At 44.5% G+C, this 22190-nt stretch overlaps 1 protein-coding gene across 2 annotated transcripts in view; it reads left to right on the top strand.

The window, feature by feature from the left end:
- PDXDC1 (pyridoxal dependent decarboxylase domain containing 1) overlaps nucleotides 1-22190 on the top strand; it is a 674140-nt gene that overhangs the window by 495876 nt on the left and 156074 nt on the right. For both annotated transcript variants that reach the window (XM_044089172.1, XM_044089173.1), the window contains one exon: nucleotides 4712-4883. In XM_044089172.1, coding sequence (XP_043945107.1) covers nucleotides 4712-4883 — 172 coding nt within the window. The remainder of the gene's footprint in view (nucleotides 1-4711; nucleotides 4884-22190) is intronic.

The raw sequence follows: 22190 nt of genomic DNA on the forward strand, positions 1-22190 counted from the left end.
CTATATCTCTGCTTTAAGCTGTGTGTGTGATGGGTGCAGTGTGTGTACTACTGACAACCTGATTGACATTAGGACTGTTTCTGTATGAGAGTTTTATATCCAGTGACATTGTATAAATGCATCTCTTACATACATATCAGTTTGTTTGAGAATTAGCTGGTTGTCCGTAAACATGAGGCAATTTCTACATTGCCACAGGATGCCTATGTCCACCAAGCTGGTAACAGAGATAGTGGGAAATTTCATATCCATGCAACAGGCCTTTTTTATCGATTAGATGATTGCAGTGAGAATATAAAGGTAATGTCATGGAGTGTGAAGAAACTTTTTTGAGAATGTTAATACCAAGCAATATAGATATGAATATGATTACGTAAACATATTATAACAACAAGAAAAATATGTGAGAAGGGTAGATAAGAAATTTTGTGTAATGTGGGTTATTTGGAATGAAAGAATGAATGAAATTTTGTTTAATGAGAAATGGATTTTGGCAAAAGTATTGCAAAAAAATCAGGTTATGGTTGTGGAAACTGGAGTGGGGGGGAAAATTCTGGACGAATAACGATGAGGATGCTGTAGGAAAAATGATAAATGGCAAAATAAATTAGAAATATGTGCTGGCAAATATGTACATTTTGTAAATATAAAGTATATTTTTTATTCTGTGTTGAATAAGGACCTCTACTCTTCAGTAGGTGCCGTAGGATCTTTTACATCCATCTTAGCTACCACCAACTCAAGTAAATGTGACCTCAGTTTAATGTTTCATGTGAAGAATGATGCACACAAGAGTGCAGCAGTTTCTTTATGACATACTGCAGTGTCAGCAGTCCGTCTTCTCGGTGTGGAAATAAAGCCCACAACCTTTTGCCCCAAAGCGTCTGGTGCTACCTGTTGTGACACTGACCAGTTAGCTAGTGACTGCTGTTAAGGAAGAATTGTACAAATTACCTGCAACAGGTCATAGGATCATAGGAGATTACTAAGCTATTGACCCTGAGGTCATTTCATCCCAATGTAATACCATAGAAGTGCTAGTCAATACCCAAGATTGCATTTAGTAATGACTGCCCATGTCCAGGATGGTTGTGGATGCTGTCCCTGGTAAGAATTTGTAGTGCCCCACCCACTCATCCAGGTTCCTCTTGAACAGTGTCCTAGAGGTGCTCTGTTTCACATGAATTGCTGGCCTACTCCAAAGATGTGACAGTCGCTAGAAGACAAATCTGTCATTCCAGCATGTCTTTTAAGTTGCAGGCCATATTTAGGTCCCTGGAATGGGTAACCCTAATCCCATTTGATTTACGAATATGCAGCAAGTTCATTAGGTTTGGGTCTGAGATTGCTCTGCAAGCCAGGCATATGTCTCCCCTAAGAAGTCTGTAAAATAGAGAGTATAGTGACAGAGACTTTAGTTGGTCTGTATAAAGCATATGCTGGAGTCCCTTGATCTTCTCTGTTAGAAATCTCTAAGGTCTCTACAGTTGCTGCAGTGCTTTGTACGGTACATGCCATACATGGCATTATACTCAGTTATGGGATGGATTAGTGCTGAGTATAGTGGGGTTATAAACCTGTCTTGCTCTCGAGGTGATGCCTTTACTAATCAAGTGTGCTACATAGAAAGCCTTTCTTACTACAGAGTAGACACATGGTGGTCAAAGTTAAGGTCACAGTCAACTTTCAACTTCCAGATCCCTTACCATTTCGTGGGTACTTAGGGTATTGTTGTTGATTTGATAGTGTAAAGGGACTTTGTGCTGAAGGGAATGATGATGCATTTCTTTGCATTCAGTTTGAGATCGTGGCTGAGATACCAATAATTGGTCTGTGTAAGACCCTGCTGGAGTATACTGACATCATTTGGGGATTCAGTAATTGCACTGAGTTTGCAGTTGTCCGCAAACTTGGTCAGTCACAACCCCTTAGTTTTGACCTGAACTTCTGAAATATATATACCAAACAGTAGGGGGCCCAGCACTGACTCCTGTGGCACCCCGCTGGTGACAGGTCTGCTGGTTGATGTGAAGTCACCCACTTTGATAGTGCGTGTCCGGTTTGTGAGCCAACTGGCAACCCGTCTTGCAATGAAAGGGTTTACATTCAGTTTGTTATGTTTATCAGTAATACCTGAGTGTGGGATTGTGTCAAAAGACTTTGCCAAATCGAGGTATGCCGTGTGCACAGATTTGCCTTTGTCAGTGGCCTTGATCACATATTTGAAGAAATCCGCCAAATTTAACAGGCAGGATCTGCCCTTGATGAAGCCGAATTGGGTAGGCTCAAAGGTTTGAAGGTTGTCTATGTCTTTACTTATTAGGTCCATAATGACACTTTCCATAGCTTTACAGATGAGGCTGGTCAGGCTTATGGATCTGTAATTCCCTGGTCTGTTGCTAGACCACCTTTGTGGAGGGGAATAACTGTTGCTGTTCTTCATTAAGCCTGTGGTTAGGCTATGAGTGAAAAGGGTACTTAATGGTGATGCTAGTTCATGTTTAGCCTGTTTAGAAGACAGCCTGAGATGCCGTCTGGTCCCATAGAGACTGTGTTTTTTGCTTTGGACAAAGCTTTGATGACCTGCTCTTCAGATATGTATGGTGGTGGTGGTGGTGGGGGGGGGGGGTTGTGATAAGGTTTGAGGGGATAAGGTGGTGAAATTTTCGCCTTACCTATCCGCTAGCAGGTTTGCTATCCCTGTGGGGTCAGTATGTGTGATACCATTGGTCACTAGTTCTGCACATGCTTGGGTCCTACCTTTTAGGCTACGTACGTAGCTGTAAAAGGCCCTATGGTTATCCTTGGCTGTTCTTGCTAAGCTTTTTCTCAAAGAAGCCCTTGGAGGATTTGACAAGTTGTCTTATTTCCCTGTTATGTTGGAGGAGGGGGGTGTTACGTTGTTGGGGCCTTGCTTTTGTTTTCCTGGACAGCAGATTTTTTAATTTATTGTAAAGTTTGTTGATGCTGGATGTCCACCATGATGGCTTGCTTTTACTTGCGGCTCTGCCTTTGATTCGTTCTGGTACAGCCAAGTCTATACAATTATGCAAGTGATTGTACAGGGCTTTAGTGTAAGCTTCAGTGTAGTTATCACTTCTAGCTGGAGGTGGGGCTTGGAATACATTTATAGCTTCACCTAGGAGGGTATAATTTGCTTTGGTGAAGCTTTTTAGTCTGATTTTGCCCTTTCAGTTCTGGTGTTAGTGCCAGCTCAAAGGTGACTGATTTGTGGTCAGCTTTAACTAATGAGGGTCCAACAGTTGCAACAGTGCATCTGTTAGGCATGCTATTGAGGATCAGATCTAGTATATTTGTTCCTCTTGTCAGGGTACGAACAATTTGTTCCAGGGCATTTGAGTTAACAAAGTCAAGGAACTTTTGAAGTAGCGAATTAGGGCTAGCATAGGTTTCCCAGTTGATGGTGGGATAATTGAAATCCCCCATAGCCAGAGTGTTCAGTAATATTTGGATTGTCTCCAGTTTGGTCAAGTAGGCTTCATGTGTGTCATGACCCATGGAGGAGGATCTATAACTGGCTATGAGTTGAATGGGCATTTTGCCCACCGTAACTTGAACTTGGAGTAACTCCATGGAGTTGTTCAGTTTTAACTAGATGGGAGGTGAATCTATCTCTAATATAGATAGCAACACCTCCTTCTTTGGTTCTCACGCTTTCCTTTTGCGGTCTGAAGGTGTGGAAGGCATTGTTGCTTTGCAAGACTGAGGTACTCTGAGGCCTTGAACCAGATTTCTGTGACTGCACAGACATCTGCATCTTCCAGTGATAGAAGTGCTTCCAGCATGTGCAGTTTTTGGTTTAATCTCCTAGCATTTAGCAGCATGACCCATATTTTGTTATGATTGGCAAATTTCACATTGGTAAGTCTGTTTTCGAGACCTTGCCTAAAGAAGACACTATGGGAGAGGCAAGGGCCTTTGCCAGCAGCCAAAAGCCTAGAGGTACCAGGTGCAAACCGTCTCTGGCAAAGCAGTGAGGTTTGTTGACCATGGCTTCCCAGGCTGCCAGGAATTGGATCCCCTTTGAATGACACCAAAACTAAGCCAATTATTGAAATCAGTCATTTTTTGTTTATACTGTGACAGAACCTGAAGAACTGCAATATCATAGAGAGAGAGAGAGAGAGAGAGAGAGAGAGCAGAGAGTGTTACAGAGGTGGGCCAGAGCTGGTTTCCACTGCATGCCTGTTTTGAAAAGACCAAACCAAAATCTGGTCAGTAGTGTATTTCTCCCTAATGATTCCAGACAATAGCAGTCAACCTAGAATCCTGCTATCAGTTCGTGCTCCATATGTGGGGGAGATGCAAGTCAAGATGTTGGGTGTAGCGATCTGGAGCACTTGGCGGATGTCACCTCTGATTGGATTACTTAGTGAGACTTGGAAGAAGTCCCAGTGAACAAACCGAAATATATTGTAGTAAAAAATAAAGGCACATGTTTCATTCATTTAAGTTATGTATATCAGAAAAATGTTGAAGTGAATCACCTATCAACTACGTTATCTGCATTTAAACTCCATGGTAGTTCAGTTGGTTCACATTTACTTGTCTGTCAAGTATCACTACAAGAGATGCAAAGAAATCATTGATTAGCCACTGGCTTCCTTTTAGATCACATGCTTAGTTGCTAAAAAAAAAAGGTGACCATAATGCTGTTAAATATCTTATTGAGTCTTTTATTATTTTTCAGTCCTGGGTACCAAAGTGGAAGACACTGATCATTTGGTGGAATGTTTGAAAGCCAAGATTCCTGTTTTGAACAGTACTTTAGAATTAAGAGAAGAGTTTAAGAATGAAGTGTACAGAACAGCAGGACTGACGTACATTGAGGATCTTAGCTGGCCTGGTGTGGGTGTCATAAGGTAAGTATCTGACAAAAGCTTGTTTGATTGTTCACATGGATATAGTTTATACATGGTAAGCAGATTACACAGTACTATGGGAGAATGTTTATAATAAATGTTTGAAACTAACAATTATAATGTGTGTTTACAACTAATAAGTGAAAACCAGTCATGTGAAGTTGTTCAATCTCGCCGTTTGTTCTTACACGTGGTTCAGAGCCGATCCACCGCTTTCCATGCTCTCGATCTCTGAGAACCTTGAGACACAGTCCCTATTCCATGATGCTCTGCTGCCAAACTCCAGACCTAGTTTGCCACTACAGTGGATCTCACGCTCTTCGCAAGAAGCTCGGGCCAGTACCCTTTTTTTCTTGTCCTTTGACAAAATAATTTTCTATAACTGTGATAGTTTGGTATATATATATATATATATATATATATATATAGTGTAGTTGTCTAAATATTACTTGTTTGCGTTTTTTTGAGGTACTTAGTGTGTGCTTTGTGTGTTTTCGTAGGAGCAGCTGCTCCTAGACCTTTGGCCGTTTCTTTAGTTGAGTTTTTGACAGGGCTTTGTCAGTGATTCTATCTGTTGTTTCCTTTTTGTTGTGCTTTTTAATAATTACAAAGTAGAGTTAGTGAGTGTTCAGGGATCTGAACATTTTGGGTGATTGCTAGTGTCCTAATATTTATAGAGTTCAGGGATCTGAATCTTAGCAATTTCGCTGTTTTCTCATTTTTGAGACATGTCAGAAAAACAGAGATCAGGGTTCAAGCGGTGTGGCTGTGGACAGAAGATGTCCATCACCAACCACCACACCTCATGTGTTTATTGTTTAGGGCCTCTACACCTGCAAGAGGACTGTTCCATCTGCCACTCTTTTAGTGGCAGAATTATGCTGGAAAGGCGTAGAAAGCTTATCGATAGAGGCCTATTAAAATCAGACATTCTAGAGGCTTTAGATAAGTCTGAACAGACCTCAAAATCTTCGAAGGGGTCGAAGTCTTCCAAGGTGTCATCGGAGCTCAAGTCATCGCCTCCGAGCATCTCGGGGAAGATTCGGTCGCAGGCTCCTCAGCCCTTGGAGCCGAGCACCGAACCTTTGCCTCTGAGCCAAGTCCCGAGTGTGGAACCAGTACCAGAGGTTTTAAAATCTCCTATCCTTCGGTCAGTGGATTCTTCGGCTCCTTCCACCCGTTCTTCCAGGACCCTCTCAGATGTCAGTGTGGACCGTGTGGTGCAGAGACTCTTGGAGAGCCTGGCCTTGGCCAAATTGCTTTCAGCTTCATCTGATAAGGCATCGAAGCCCGACACCCCTCCTGTCACTGTTTCTGCTCCTCCTCCGAGACCAATCGAGCCTTTGGAGCTAGAAGGTGAGGACCTGATAGTTGTGGAACCCTCAGAGCCGAGGCCTATTCCGGTGCCTTCGGCCCCGTCGACCTTGACATCTTCGGTTCTGATCGAAGGGTCTCAGAGCCGACACTCTCTTGCTGGGTCCAGGGGTGAGAGTTGAATCGAGGCTTCAGTTCCAACTCTTCCTCTCGGGGCCTCGGCGCAGTTGAGCTTGGCTATGTCCTCTGGTTCGGAGCCCGTGATCTCAGCCCCGAGGAGACTGCTGTCTTCTTCGGAATCGGCGGACTCCTTGGACCGAGACACCGGTGCCTTCGACGCCATGAGGAAGGTCATGTCTGCTAAGACATTTACCTCTTCAGGTCCTTCCTCTTCCTCCCCTAAAGGGCCCCGTTCTGTCTCTACATCACAGGTTCCTACCAAGCGTCGAGACCCAGAGCATCAGGTAACCCCATCGGGCGACCCCTGCTCTACGGCGACTTCACCAGACACCCCCACTGATGAAGTCCGTAGGAGGAGACTGTGCAAGAGGAGGCACTTGAATTCTCCTCAGGAATCCTTGACATCAAACACCGACTTGAATCAGAACGGTCCCCATGGTCCCCCTCAGAGGATGTCTCATTTGCAGACATCCTAGAAATACTTAAACAGAGGGGTGACTGGCAGTCCCTTACCCCTACTGAGGATCAGTGGGTGCTCCTGAAGGCCTTTGGGTCTCAACCTTCCACCTCCTGGGTTACTCTGCCTTTCGACGAATTAATGGACTTGATCGCTCGAAAGGCATGGGAGTCTCCTGATTCCATGGAACCGATCCCTCAGAGGCCCAACAGATTTATCACCTCCCCTCAGGATAAGTCCTTTCTTACAAAGGGAGTCCCCGTTGATGCCATGGTGGTGGCGGTGGCCACCAAGAAAGAGATGTCAGAGACCTCTTCCTCCTAATAGAGATTCCAGGACGATGGACAGATATGGGAAATGCATCTTTAGTTCTGCGACATTTGCAATGAGATCGCTTAACTATTTAACCCACTTTACCAGTCTTTAACGAGATCTCCTCAAAGAGCTTGGAGATACTCTACAGGGCAACACAGATGATGCTGTCTCCGAGAAAGTGATGGCACAGCTTAACACCCTTAATTCCATTGTAAACTCGTCCATGGGGCTCATTTCGTATGCAGCCGAGGGATCGAGCCGGGCAGCAGGTTCAGTGATAGCTCTGCGGGGACCATCTTGGATGCGCTTATGCTCTTTTGCGGAAGCCTTCAAGTCTTCCTTTGTTAATACCCCATTTGATGGCTCTTCCTTGTTTGGGCCTAAAGTCAAGGAGACACTCACTAGGTGTGAGCAGGAAGGAAAGACTCGCCATAGGAGTCCGTTTTTCCACCCCCACTAGACCATAACCCAAAGGGCAGAAGGGTGGAAAAATTTGGTTCCGGAAGTCCCAAGGAGCGTTCCAGAACACACGTGGTGAACCCCACTCCAGGGGCTGAGGAGAGGGGTATAATGTTAGATGCCGCCCAGGCAGCAGAGGGGGTCCACAGAACCAGGGTGACAGGGAGCAGTTCCTTGGCAAGCCCTATCAGCGCTTCTGAGAGGAGGCCCGACCGTCTTGCTCTGGAGGCAGTCTGGGGTCGCTTAGCTTTATACCCAGACGCCTGGCTAGGAATTACATCAGATTCCTGGGTAAAAAGCATAATTACCAGAGGTTACATCATTCCCTTTTCAGAATCCCCTTCCATTCGTGCAAGAATCCCAGATGTTCCACCCAGTCTGCAGAATCTAGCAGCCATAGAAATTCAAAGGCTGCTGGAAAAAAGAGTCATCCAGCCAGTCCCGGCAGACCAGATAGGATCCGGAACTTACTCCAGGTTCTTTTATGTTCCAAAGAAAACAGGGGACTGGAGGCCCATCTTAGACCTCATCAAACTAAATACCTTTGTCAAAAAGGAGAAGTAACGGATGGTCACGCTTCAATCCATACGTCTGTTTCTCGAAACGGATAATTGGATGTGCTCGATAGATCACAAGGATGCGTACAAACATTTCCAACTGGGGGCCAGTCACTACCAATTCAGAGCTCTGCCCTTTGGTCTTACCACAGCCCCCAGAGTGTTCACCAAATGCATGGCAGTGGTCACGGCTTACCTGAGACGTTTAGGAATCTGGGTGTTTCCATATCTTGATGACTGGCTCCTCACCACCACCACCAGGCATCAACTGATTCATGCCAGGGATTACACTATCAGCCTGTGCTCCCAGTTGGGCATAACCTTAAATTTCGAAAAATCTTTTTTATCGCCATTGCAGCATATTTCCTTTATAGGAGCAGATATAGACACCACCACCCTGGTCAGATTACCCCAAGAACGAGTAATCTCCTTACGAAACCAAGTATCCCTTTCGTTGATGGAAAAGAAAATCCCTGCATTCCAAATTCTGAAGCTGTTAGGCATCATGGCAGCAACTCTCATAGCGGTTCCTCTGGGGCATATGCACATGAGGATACCCCAATGGTTACTCTTCACACAGTGGTCTTAACAACTTCCAATGTCACATAAGATTCTGCTGACAAATACTTGCAAAAAGGACCTCCTTTGGTGGTTGAACAGCCACCAAGTTACTGTAGGTCATCCGTTTCTACTCCCCCCCCCCCCACAGCCACAGTGACCACGGATGCTTCCCTGATAAGGTGGGGGGGGGCTGTGTCAGGGAAGAACTGTCCAAGGTACTTGGTCAGAGATGGAACCCAGTTTGCACGTCAATGTCTTGGAGTTGAGAGCGTGGTGTTCCTAGCATTGCAACACTTTCACGACTCTCTACCTCGAGAGATGATTGCAATACAGACAGACAACATCTCTGTAGTCTGGTACATCAACAAGCAAGGGGGAACCAGATCTTACCCCTTAAGCCGAGAAGACCTGAGAATTTGGCAGTAGGCTGTATCCACCGGGCGCTTCCTGATAGCAACCCACATCCCGGGGTCATCCAACGTGATAGCGGACAAATTGAGCAGAGCCATTTTGTTGTCTCACGAGTGGTCCCTCAAAGAACGAGTGGCGGACGGGATATTCCGCAAATGGGGCCAGCCTTGCTGCGACCTTTTTGCATCCCTGATGAATGTCAAATGCAGAAGCTACTTTGCCTTGTACACTCCACCGGGGGACATCCCAAGGGACTCGTACACGATTGGCCCTTGGGTCTCCTATATTCCTTTCCTCCATCCCTGCTGATCCCCAAAGTTTTACAGAAAGCCAAAAGCCTGGGAAGGACTGCTATTCTGATAGCGCCTTTTTGGCCTTGGCAGATGTGGTTCCTTCCTTCAACAATACCAAGTGGAAGAACCTTGGGTTCTGGACCCAGTGCCAGACCTCCTGACTCATTCGTCAGGAGTTCTTCACCCCTCTCTTCTATCCCTCAAACTGACAGCTTGGCTGCTCCACTTCCCAACCTAGCCAGGTCTCATAATTTGTCTCCCACGGTTCAGCATATTCTGATTTCCTCTCATAAAGTTTCCACCAGGAAACTATATAACAGCAAATGGAAACGATTTGGTCATTGGGCTTCTCAACATGGTATTGACCCCTTTATCGCCCCTATTCATAACATTCTGGAATTTTTTACTTCACTTTTCCTTGGTAGTGCAGCAGCCGCTACTATAAGGGTTCAGTTGACTGCCATATCTAAATTCCTTGTGGGATGCGGAGGTTCTAACATTATGTCCCACAGATTATGTAAAGCCTTTTTGAAAGGGACTCATCACCTTCGACCCCCTATCAGACATCCGATTACTCCTTGGAAACTAAATGTGGTGCTGTCTCAACTCATGCTTCCCTGTTTTGAGCCTGCATCTTCTTGTCCTTTGAAGTTCCTTTCTTGTAAGACAATTTTCTTATTGACCATTACTTCAGCGCGTAGAGTTTCTGAACTTCAAGCACTCTATATTAGACCCCCATATTTGGTCTTCCACCCCGACAGGGTGTCTTTAAGAACAAATCCATCCTTCCTACCGAAGGTCTGTTCTGAAGCGAACTTGAACCAGTCCATTGAACTTCCCACTTTTTTTCAGGCATCACGCCAGTAAATTGGAATACATGTTGCATAAGCTCAATGTTCACAGACAATTGAGATTTTATTTGGACAAAACAAAACAATTCAGAAAATCAGATCAACTATTTGTTTCCCATGCAGACAATAAGAAGGGCCTTTCAGTATCCAAAGTTACGTTGTCCAAATGGCTCCCTGATTGTATAAAGTTTGTATATTCTTCTTCACATCAACCTTTAGAACGTGAAGTGAAAGCTCATTCTACCAGGGCTGTTTCTACGTCCTTAGCTCATGCAGCTCGTTTACCTTTGGACACCATTTGTGCAGCTGCTACTTGGTCCAAACCTCATACGTTTATTACTCATTATAAAGTGGACAGGGCCTCCAGGGACAGGGCTTCCTTTGGTTCCACCGTTCTCAGGAATGTACTCCCGTGAGCCGCCCAGGATTAGGGTGCTTGGGATGCTACCCACGTGTAAGAACAAACAGCGAGATTGAACAACTTCACCTAAAGAAGTTATGTTCTTACCATAACGTTCCATGTGAGTTGTGCATCTTGCCTTTGTTCTTACACTCACTCCCACCTTCCACCTCCATGTTCTGGAAGAACAGGTACGGTTGGTGGTCCGGTTGATCTTACTAGTATCTTCTTGTCAGCCAGGTTATCTTTTAACTAATTGTAAATAGTTACTGTGTTATATTGGGTTGCTTAGTTGTGTTTTCTTGCTGGGTTCAGCAAACTAGATCTGGGGTTTGGCAGCAGAGCATCATGGGATAGGGACTGTGTCTCGAGCTTCTCAGAGATCAAGAGCTTGGAAAGCGGCCGACTCGGAGCCAATGGATCGGCTCCGAACCACGTGTAAGAACAAAGGAGAGATGAACAGCTCACATGGAAAGTTATGGTAAGAACATAACTTCTTATTTCATTATAGCAGTTCCAGTGTCATTCATGGCACTGAACTGAAGGTACAAGCAGCAAACCTCAAGTCTTTTACAGCTAGCTAGCTAGTTTTCAAGACAAATAACTTTTATGTGGGCTGTTAACTACTGTCTTTGTTGGAGAAGTATCCCAGACAACTACTGTCTTTGTTGGAGAAGTATCCCAGACAAATAACTTTTACGTGGGCTGTTAACTACTGTCTTTGTTGGAGAAGTATCCCACTCCACAGCGTGACTGGGAGTGACAGTGCAGCTAAGTGGCACAGTGGAATTTCAGTAATAAACAGAATCCTTTGCAATTCAGCATGTGGATCATCTCATCCCAAAGGGCTGTTGGCGATTACTTTACTCTGACTTCATGACACTGTGGACACTTCATGACACTGTGGACAGCTTGAGTGGTATGTCTTCCTTATCTCAAGTATGTATCTTTGGGATTTCTTATGGAGTTGGAAAGCATTATATTGGGGAAAGCTGCAAAGAACAAGCATCATTAAATGAAAAGTGGTGCACTCTAGTGAATAACATGGAAAATCCAAGTATTTGAGCTATAATTTCCTGTTGTGAAATAGTGTGTTGTCCTTTCCTAGTTGGGAAACACACAAGGGGGCTTAAAGTAACAATTACTTGTTGTAGTCAGTTGGAACCTTTTCACCTTTGGTTAACCAAAGTCTGTTTTACACTAAGAAGGCAGGGACTGCTGTTCTAGTGGCAGTTGTAAAGGAGCCTAGTTTAGTTTGGAAACACACATGGAGACTTAAAGTGAGATTATTTCATCAGCCAGATGACTAATTAGGGTCTTATTTATTTGGTGTTAATCTGCACTTGAGAGCTATATTTGCTCTGCTTTTACATTAAGAAGTTCCAGGAACATCCATCTTGTTGCAGAAGGACTCCACGGAGCTTAGACTGTTATTTCTTGTCCAGAGGGCAAAGGAGGTAGTTTTTATAGTTTTTTTCTGTTCTGTCTGCTATAAATTAAGTGCATTTGCATGGATCTGTTCACCGTGAAGTGACAGCAGTATCCTGTATGGTAAAGTACAGTTGTGTACACCTACCATAAATGTAGATGTTCGAGTGTCTTCACTGTTGCAGTCATGACAGTAGGGTTCTCCCCTGCTGGCAGGCAGCCCCCGGCCGGCCAGAATCCCAAAGTCTGGGTCCGGCGTCAACTGTTCAACCATGCTCCCTGACGTCAAAGCGCCAGGAGTACAAAGCTGACAGCCGACGCCATCTTCTCCAGTTTTTCTTGCTCCAGATGTCAGGAGTCCCAAAATGAAAAAGGTCCCATAACCTTTGCAAATACACCTCAGAAGAATGGTGAAAAAAAGGAAATACACAAAAGTAAAAATAAGAGGGGACAGGAGGGAGGGAAACCCAGACTGCAACAGTGAAGACACTCGAACATCTACATTTATGGTAGATGTACACAACTGTACTATGTTCATCGTGTTTCACTGTTGCAGTCATGACTGTAGGGTAGAATCCCAAAGCTGAAAGAAAGGGAGGTGGTCCTAAAGAAGAAGGGGCGGCTAAAAGGCCCTGCAAGACTGCAGAGGCAAAGCCTGCCCTAGACTTAGAGAGGTAGATTGTAGTGCTTAGAAAAAGTATGCACTGAACTCCAAGTTGCAGCTTCCAAAATGTCTTTGGTAGGAACTCCCCTGAGGAAGGCCGCAGAAGTGGCAGCAGCTCTGGTGGAATGAGTCCGTATACTCCCTGGGATTTGCTTTCCATGGTGAGAATAACAAAATCTGATTCCATGAGCAATCCATTTAGAAATGGTCTGTTTTGAAATGGCTTTACCTTGGGAACTTGAAGCATAAGAAACAAACAATTGTCTGATTTTCTGATGTCCTTGGTTCTGTTCAGGTAAAAACATAGGTGTCTGTGTACATCCAAGGAATGTAAGATCCTTTCCCCTTTATTTTGAGGAGTGGGGAAAAAGGTTGGCAAGTGGATAGTTTGATTTAAAGCCACTTTGGAAACCACCTCAGGCATGATGGTAGGATTAGTCCTCAAAAATACCCTGTCTTGATGAAAAATAATATAAGGTTCCACAGCCATAAGAGCTTGTAACTCTGAAACTCTCCTGGCAGAGGTTAGGGCTAACAGGATAGCTGTCTTCCAAGATAAAAACTTGATGTCAGAAGAGGCAGCAGGCTCAAAAGGAGGCAAGGTTAGTTTTTCCAAAACATAGTTGAGATCCCAAGCAGGAATAGAGGAGATCTAGGAGGTCTTAAGTTCTTAGCTCCTCTGAGAAACTGTCTCATGAGCTGGTGGGAAAAGATGGGAGGGTCTGTATTATAATGAGCAGAAATAGCAGAGGCATGTATCTTAATGGAAGAGAAAGAGAGACCCTTATGTAAGAGATCTGTCAAGTAAAGTAAAATTAAAGTAATGTTAGGAAGAAGAGGATCAGAATCCTGAGCCTGCATCCAGGAACAAAATTTTTTCCATTTTCCTGCATAAGATTATCTAGTGCTAGGACGTCTGGCTTCTAAAATGACATCCATAACCTGCTTGGGTAGGAAAGAAGAAATAAAAGGCCCTGGATTAACCAGGCCGCCAGGCTGAGAGTTCTGACATGAGAATGTAGAACCTGACCCTGATGTTGGGACAGAAGGTTCGGAGACTGAGGTAAAACCCAAGGGGGCTCCAGGCATAGTTTTTTTAGAGTTGGATACCAAAATTGCTGAGGCCAATTTGGAGCCAGCAAGATTATCATCTTGGGCTTGTCCTGTTTTATCTTCAATAAAACCTGTGGAAGAAGAGGAAGAGGCAGAAAGGCATATCCCGAGAGGTTCCTCCAACTGAATGACAGGGCATCCACTTTCCAAGCTTCTCTGTGGAAAGTCCTGGTGCAAAAATTCTGTAGTTGATGATTGAGATGGGATGCAAAGAGGTCTATGTGAGGACATCCCCAGACTGCTTTTATCATCCTGAATATTTTGGTGTCCAGCATCCACTCGTATGGATCTGAAAGGTTTCTGCTCAGACTGTCTGCCAGGAAGTTTTGTTTCCCTGGTAGAAACTGAGCTTGAAGATCCATATTGCAAGCTAGAGCTGTGTTCCATAGATCCATGGCTAGTCTGCAAAAGGGGTAGGAATGAGATCCCCCTTGCTTGTTTATGTACCACATAACTGTGGTGTTGTCTGTCCGTATTAGTAGTTGTCCTGGTTGTAAAAGTTTCCTGAAGGCCAATAGAGCTTTCTGAACGGCTAACATTTCCTTTAAGTTGTTATGCAGGTGCTTGTGATCCTTTGTCCAAAGGCCCTGCAGACAATTGCCCTGAAAATGGGCTCCCCAAGCATAATCTGAGGCGTCCGTGGTTAGAATCTGAGTGGCCGGAGGCAGACGGAAGGGTTTCCCTTTGTTTAGAGCACATGCCCTGGACCACCAAAGAAATTCCTTTTGAAGGCAAGGAAGGACTGAGATCAGTATGTCTAAACTGTGGCAATGCTGAGACCATACACTTTTTAGGTACCACTGTATTTTCCTCATGTGTAGTCTTGCATATGTTACGAGAAGGATGCAGGAGGCCATGTAACCCAAAGCCTGCAGGAATTTCCTTGCAGATAGTTGAGTTAAAGTTGCCAAGGTTCTGAAAGTTGAAGCCAGCTGTAATTGTTTTTCGGACGTCAGAAATGCCATCTGGGTTGTGGTGTTTAGAAGTGCACCCAGAAAAGTTATCTGTTGTGATGGTGTCAAATTTGACTTTTTTATGTTTACAGAGAATCCCAGGAACTTGAGGAGGTTCTGTACAAATTCTAGATGTTGGAGTAAGACATCATTGCTGTCTGCCTGAATTAGACAATCGTCCAGATAAGAGTAAATTTGAATTCCCTTGAGTTTGCAGTAAGCTACTACTGGAGCCAGGCATTTGGTGAAGACCCTGGGCGCAGTAGACAATCCAAAGGGCAGCGCAGAAAATTGAAAGTGCCTCGATCCAGCCTTGAAACTGAGGTATTTTCTGCGATCCTGCCTGATAGGAATGTGTAAATATGCCTCCTTTAAATCCAAAGTTACCATCCATGCATCTTTGGACAGCATTGGAAGTAGCTGCTGTAAAGTAAGCATCTTGAATTTTGGAATCTCTAGAAAGGTGTTCAAGACCGACAGATCCAGAATGGGTCTCCATGAGTTTTGCTTCCTTGGGACTAGAAAGAGCCTTGAGTAAAAACCTTTTACCATCTCTGAAAGTGGAACCACTTCTATGGCATTTATAGCCAAAAGAGCTTCCACCTGGTTTAAGGCCTCCGTCCATTGATGTTTTGGAAGGTCTGGCCATCCGCTTGGCCTTGGCAAGATATGAAAATGGAATTTGTAACCTCTTAAAACCACATCCAAAACCCACTTGTCTTGGGTTATTTGAGTCCAATTTTGATAAAAAAGAGAGAGTTTTCCTCCGAGAGGGGCTTCCAGGCAAGAAGTTCCTGTAGCCCAACAGAGGGAGTCATTGAGTCTGTTTCCTTTGAGTTTGTGACCTGTCCTCTCCTCCCCTAGGGGTGGAAGCAGTCCACTGTCTTGGTCTATAAGAAGCTTGTGTTTGAGGCCTTCCTCTGGAGCGTCTATATCTACCCCTGTGAGGCCTGTCTGAAGTGGGAAAGGACCAATATTTTGAAGGCCAATTCCTGCTAAATCTAGGTGGCTGTACTTGTAAGAAATCTTTAACTGTTTGCATGGATTTAGCCTTATCCTCCATCTTTTTAATCACCTCTTCAGCTTTTGATCCAAACAAAACATTATGCTGAACAGGAGCATCCAATAATGTAGCCTTTACTTGTTCAGGCAAATTTTGTTCCTTTAGCCATGCATGCCTTCTAATGACTGTGCCAGAGGCCGCAGCCCTACAAGAAGCCTCCAAGGCATCAAATCCACAGTGTAAACCATGCTTCCCAACTTGTTCAGTGGCATGCAATAAATCATGTAATTCCTTATCTGCACAGGCAGAAATGGAAGTAAGCTTTTGTTTTAAAACAGACAAGAGAAATTGCTAATATTTTAGCATATGAAACTGACAGTTTAAAGCCTTAATGGACAAAGTAGCATTGCCCCATCTTTCTAAGGATCGAGAATCCTTTTCAGTAGGAATGGGATTTTTGGCAGAAGCGGCCTTAACTCCCTTAGGACCCTGAGAAATGGTTTCAGGGTCAGCAGAAGGGTTCTTGTATAAAAACTGATGGGAATCAGGAACCCTGTAATATCTATCAGGCTTAACAGGAGCAGGAGGAAAAGAGTCAGGGGTTAAGTTAGCCTCCGAAAAGGCATCATCCACAATATCCAAAACAGGAGGAATAGCCAGGGGTCTATGTTGGGGAAGAAGAAAATACCTCAGTCTTTTCTTAGATTCCGAATACTCCTGTCCTTCCCAGTGGAAATGTTCCCTCATTTCATGCAAAGTTTCCCCAAAAGAGAAATCCTCAGGGGGAGAAGCTGAAGGAATGGATTCCTCAGCATCAGAATCCTCATAAGGGGGGAAAGAATATTCCTGATCAGAAGAAGAAACTGAGGAAACAGAAGCCTGATCAGAGGAATCATAATAAACATCCTGCCTAGGCTTTTTATCTGGAGGGGGATGAGAACCCCTAATCATAGTAAGTAAATCCTCCGCCATCTTGAGTAACTGTTTCTGTGACTTGGGAGCCGGTTCAGAAGAGGCCTGTGTTGTAGTCTTTGATTTAGATGGAGTCTTTGCCTTTGTCTTTGGCTTTATTAGAAGCTGAGTAGGCCTGTAAACCCCTTCGGAAGCAGGTACCTGCACAGCGGCTCCGGCCCCATCCGAAGGAGCATTGTCCGAAGGTCCTGCAACAGAAATATTTAAAGGCCTGGTTGGCTCCTCATGAGAGTCCATTTCGGCCGTCGGTTCTGAAATGGCCGACGACAGGGGCTGCAAAAGCACCTCACTGACGACGGCCGAACCTGAAGCTGGCTCCGCTTGTGCACTATCATCAGATTTGGACCTCGGAGGCCTGTCTTTATCCTTGCGACGTTCGTGAACTCCGGTAGCCGGAATCGTATCCGACAACATTTTGTAGTTAAAGCGCCTACCGAAGTAATGAAAAGCAAAATCGTACCTTCGCTTAATTGTACGTTGATTGAATCTAGCACAAAACCGACAACTAGCTACGTTGTGGTCAGGGCCTAAGCAAGGAATACAGTAAGAATGAAAATCCTTATGAGGTATTTGCTTCCCACATGAAATACAATTATTAACTTTTTCTGACATCTGAGTGGAGCAAGAAAAAAGTTTCCCCAATGGGGTACTTAGCTTTGAGTGGGGAAGAAAATCTTCGGACTGAAGTATATCAGAAAAATTCATCAGGAGTCAGCCGACCGGCACTTGCGAACTGCTATCACCGCACGGCAAGAAAGACTGGGGAAGATGGCGTCGGCTGTCAGCTTTGTACTCCTGGCGCTGTGACGTCAGGGAGCATGGTTGAACAGCCGACGCCGGACCCAGACTTTGGGATTCTGGACAGCCGGGGGCTGCCTGCCGGCATGGGAGAACCCTACAGTCATGACTGCAACAGTGAAACACGATGAACATCAAACCAGTAAAGCTAGTACTTAACATTTTAACCTGTAACACAGAAATGATTTTGCATGGAGCTAAGTTTAGGGCAGCTAGTAAGTACATTAAACAGCACTAATATCAGATCATAGCACTGTATAGCGTCTAGCCTTATCTGAAGGCACCTAGACTGGTGACCTCTGTAAAAACCAAGTCCCTAAACCATAATAGCCCAATCCTAATACAGGTCCTGGCTGCATGGATTTGTGGTTTCCTAATGTATTTTTGGCCATCTTGATAGATATTGACATCCTGAGACAATGTAGCAATTCTCTTATGTACGCAGGTCACCTTTTAATCCTTAAAGAAACCAAAACAGCATGCAAGAAATTAAAGAGAAGTACATACATAACTTGCTTGGAGGCAAAAAATCTCACTTATAAACAAGGTTGTCAAGTGCTCAATATACATACACACACACACACACACACACACACACACACAAACCTTTTTTATGCTGAGGCACTTAAAAGAAACCTTTCCAAACCTCAAAGACCTCCTAAGCATCAAACAGCAACATCTATCCTCAACAATCACTAAAGCACACACCAAAAGCAGCATGTAACACCACACATAAGCCTACATCCGGTGATCCCCCAGGAACACAGCCCATAAGCAAGCAAACATTTCACCTAGTAATCTTGTCATAGGGGATTCTGTTGTATGACACAGATGTCCCTCTCACCAGGCTGGAGAAGGCAAAGGTTAGTTGCCTATCTGGAGCTAGAATCTACAATGTTACTCATGCACTCATATCACTGTAGCACAGGTACCAATGTGAATCTATCCTAATTCACGTGGGTATAAATGACCTGACTGGGCTGTATGAAAAGGGACATTATGGATCTCCCTGCATATTTGGCACCGACAGCTGTGTGCCTTGCATTGCGCAACACTGTGCCTTCAAGGATGATGCCACAGTATGAACAGAAAATGACTAATTTTAGTAACTGACTAATTGCTAGTGACTAGTTTTTAATGACTCGTTTCTGGTGTCACTCGACAGGAATCCAGTATCTATCAGTATGACGGTACATGGTTAACAGACCATGTTGCTTTGCCAAGGATGGTCCATACCTGTCCGCCATGGGCTTACAGATATTGTCTAAAACTTTATCCACCCCTTTGGAGCCTTTTTGAGACAATGTCAAAATGACGTAACTTACCGACATAGCAAAACAAACTCAAAATAATCTTAAGGTGTTAATACTCAAAGCTTGGAGCCTAAACAAGATGCTCTACACTCAACAAACTCTTCTCATTCTGGAGAAGGTAGACTTATGTTCTGTTACCAAGACATGGTTTAAAACTGCAGAAGGTACTCTAGCAGTGCAAGGCTAGAGTAACTTCCACACATTTAGACAAACAGCACCACAGTCCAGGGGTAAATGTAGAGGTACATTGATCTACAGTAGTAATAAATTTGACTCCAGGTTGGTTAAACAGGATGATGTCCTGAAGTTTATCCATGACCAAGTCTCCATAGACAAGGTTCCTTACCATGTCCTGACCAGCTACAAATCACCCCCCACATGTCGCATCCTCACTGATGAAGTTGGATCTCAAAGCTGTCTCATTTGAAATAAGAATCAACCCAGAAAACCCAACTAAAACCCAACTAATATAAACCCCTATGTCACTAGATGGATTGCAAACTGGCTCAAGGACAGAACCCACATGGTTAGAGTTGCTGGAGCCATGTCAGACTCCAAACCAGTTACAAGTGGTGTCCCACAAGGCTCAGTCCTGGGACCTCTCTTGTTCGGTATATATTTCTCGGAGGTACAGGCCAACACGGAAGGACTGTGACTGACCAAGTTCACAGATGACTGCAAACTGGGCGCCATAATTGACTCTCCAGCCGACACAAGCATCCTCCAAAAGGGCCTCATAGAAACAGACAACTGGTGCCAGAGCCATGGCCTCAAGCTAAATGCCAAAAAGTGTACAGTCATCCCCTTTGGCAAAAACAAAGTGCCCACAAATTACCACATAGGTGGTAATCCATTAAGTACAGAAGAAGTAATTAGGGACCTGGGGACCCAAGTTGATAGCAATTTCTCATTTGACAACCACGTGGCCAAAGTGGTTAGAAAAACATTTTATATAGCCCATCTAATCATGAAGGGATTTACATCTAGATCAGGGGAGGTCATCATGCCTCTTTACTCATCCCTCATCAGGCCAATAATTGAGTACAATGCCCCTTTTGGGATGTACCTTACCAGACACGTGCAGCAACTGGAAAGACCCCAAAAGTACCTCACCAAGAGGATCAAAGGGCTCAAACAGATGCCATATGCTGCCCGGTTAAAGAAACTCCAGCTCTACTCAGTGGCATACCGCCTGTTCAGAGGCGATCTGTGCCTGACGTATAAAGCCATGTCCAACCCGGAATTAATGGACATGCTGCACCTCAGAAAATCCAAATCCCATCGAGCTACGCTCGAGACTTGAACCTCAGCACTGAAATAAATAGGACATGCTGGAGGGACAGATTCATAACCCAGAGGCTCCCTTCACTCTGGAATAAAATCCCAGTCCAGTTTAGGCAGAGTCCCTCATTGACTCTCTTCAAGAAGAATCTTGATGAGTGGATGGGAGATCATAGGTTTACCCCGGGTATCACTTCTGTGTCACTGTTAGACAGAGGCACAGTATACTAACCTCGAAAAAGGGCATAGCAAAATAAATTTAAAATGGGTGGCGAAAGCCAAACACATTCTGGCTAGGCTTATAAATGCCCTAGGGCAGATAGCCTAGTATGAACCTATGAACCTATGACCCAAGTAGCTCACAACTCCTACCTAGACCTACTAGGGGTGCTCACTAGCCAACCAAATACCCCATTCACAGGAGACTCTAACTGCCTCTCTATAGACTGGGAAATATATACTGCCTGTAGCTCACAGGTGCAACATTTCACAGACTTTATCAGCACAAACATCCTGGAAAGATAGTGTGAACTCCAAACAGATGGTCAAATATGCGGGGCCTAGTATTTCCCAACATGGGAGAGTGTTGCACCCCACCCCCCACATGTCGCATCCTCACTGATGAAGTTGGATCTCAAAGCTGTCTCCTTTGAAATAAGAATCAACCCAGAAAACCCAACTAAATCCATAACATTTAGCAACTATTTTAAAGCAAACTACATCCTATTAAGCCATAGTTTGTCAAAATTCATGCTCCCCTAAACCCCGAGAACAGAGCTACCTATGTAGAATTAGATACGGAAACCCAGTACAAACTTGTAAATGGCTGCACTGAGGCTGCCATACTTACCAGAAATAAGGCCATATCTAACATCAAAACAAGCCTCAGTGGTGGAATCCTTACCTTAACAGGGTTTATAACAAAAGTAAAAAGTCATAGCCAGAATCAGAAAGAGCAACTCTCATAGAGACAAGAGCTCTAAACAAGAAACTAAGAGGTCTAATAAAGTCCAACAAGGCCAGTTATAAGGTCAGGATAGCCTCCCAGGCTAAGGATAATCACAAGGCCTTCTTCAGCTATGCCAGGAACCTTAACAGTAACGCTCAGCAGTGTGCAGAACTGGTGGTAACTGGCACAGCCTTCACTCACCAGGGCTACATAACGAATCTACTGGATGATAAATTTAGCTTTAACTTCACCCCTCACTCCCTCCACTACTTCCTGTAAAATCCCTTCTAGCATATCCCCTAAGTACCAAAAGGGAGCAGGCCCTGGTGGCACTCTCTAAGGCCAAAAACACTTTATTGGGCGGTGACAGTATCCCCGGTTGCCTCCTAAATAGCTTAAAACATGACCTAGCAGGATTGCTTGAGACAGTCTTCAACTACAACCTTATCACAGGTTACATGCCAGGTGACTGGAGGGCTGCAGTGGTCATCCCTCTTCATAAGGGGTATACTGTCAACCGACCATAGGAACTACAGACCCATCAGTCTGCCAAGTCTAATATACAAAGCCATGGAATGAATTGTCATGGAAATAATCAGCAAGGACATAACACTGGATCCATCCTAGTTTGGCTTTGTTAAGGGAAAGTCTTGCCTACTCAGCCTGGTAGATTTCATCAAGAGGGTCACCAAAACTGTCGATGAGGGGAAACAATGCATACCGCCTACTTTGACATGACCAAAGCATTTGATACAATACCCATTCAGGTGTTGTTGACAGACTCTTAGAACTAGGCATAAATCCATACATAACTCACTGGATTGCTCTCTGGCTCACAGAGAGGACCCAGGAAGTCAGGATCTGTGAGACTATGTCCACTAGGAGTCTGGTCACCAGTGGAGTACCACATGGCTTCATGTTGGGCCTGTTCTTGTTTGGCATCTTTTCTCAGAAGTCAAGACTAATGTCAAAGGTCTCTGGCTCACCACGTTCCCAGATGACTGTAAATTGGGAGCCATCATAGATTCCGCCCCG

The sequence above is a fragment of the Protopterus annectens genome, chromosome 12.part0 (genome assembly GCF_019279795.1).
Source record: "Protopterus annectens isolate FY-2018-M chromosome 12.part0, PAN1.0, whole genome shotgun sequence".
Classification (NCBI taxonomy): Eukaryota; Metazoa; Chordata; order Ceratodontiformes; family Protopteridae; genus Protopterus; species Protopterus annectens.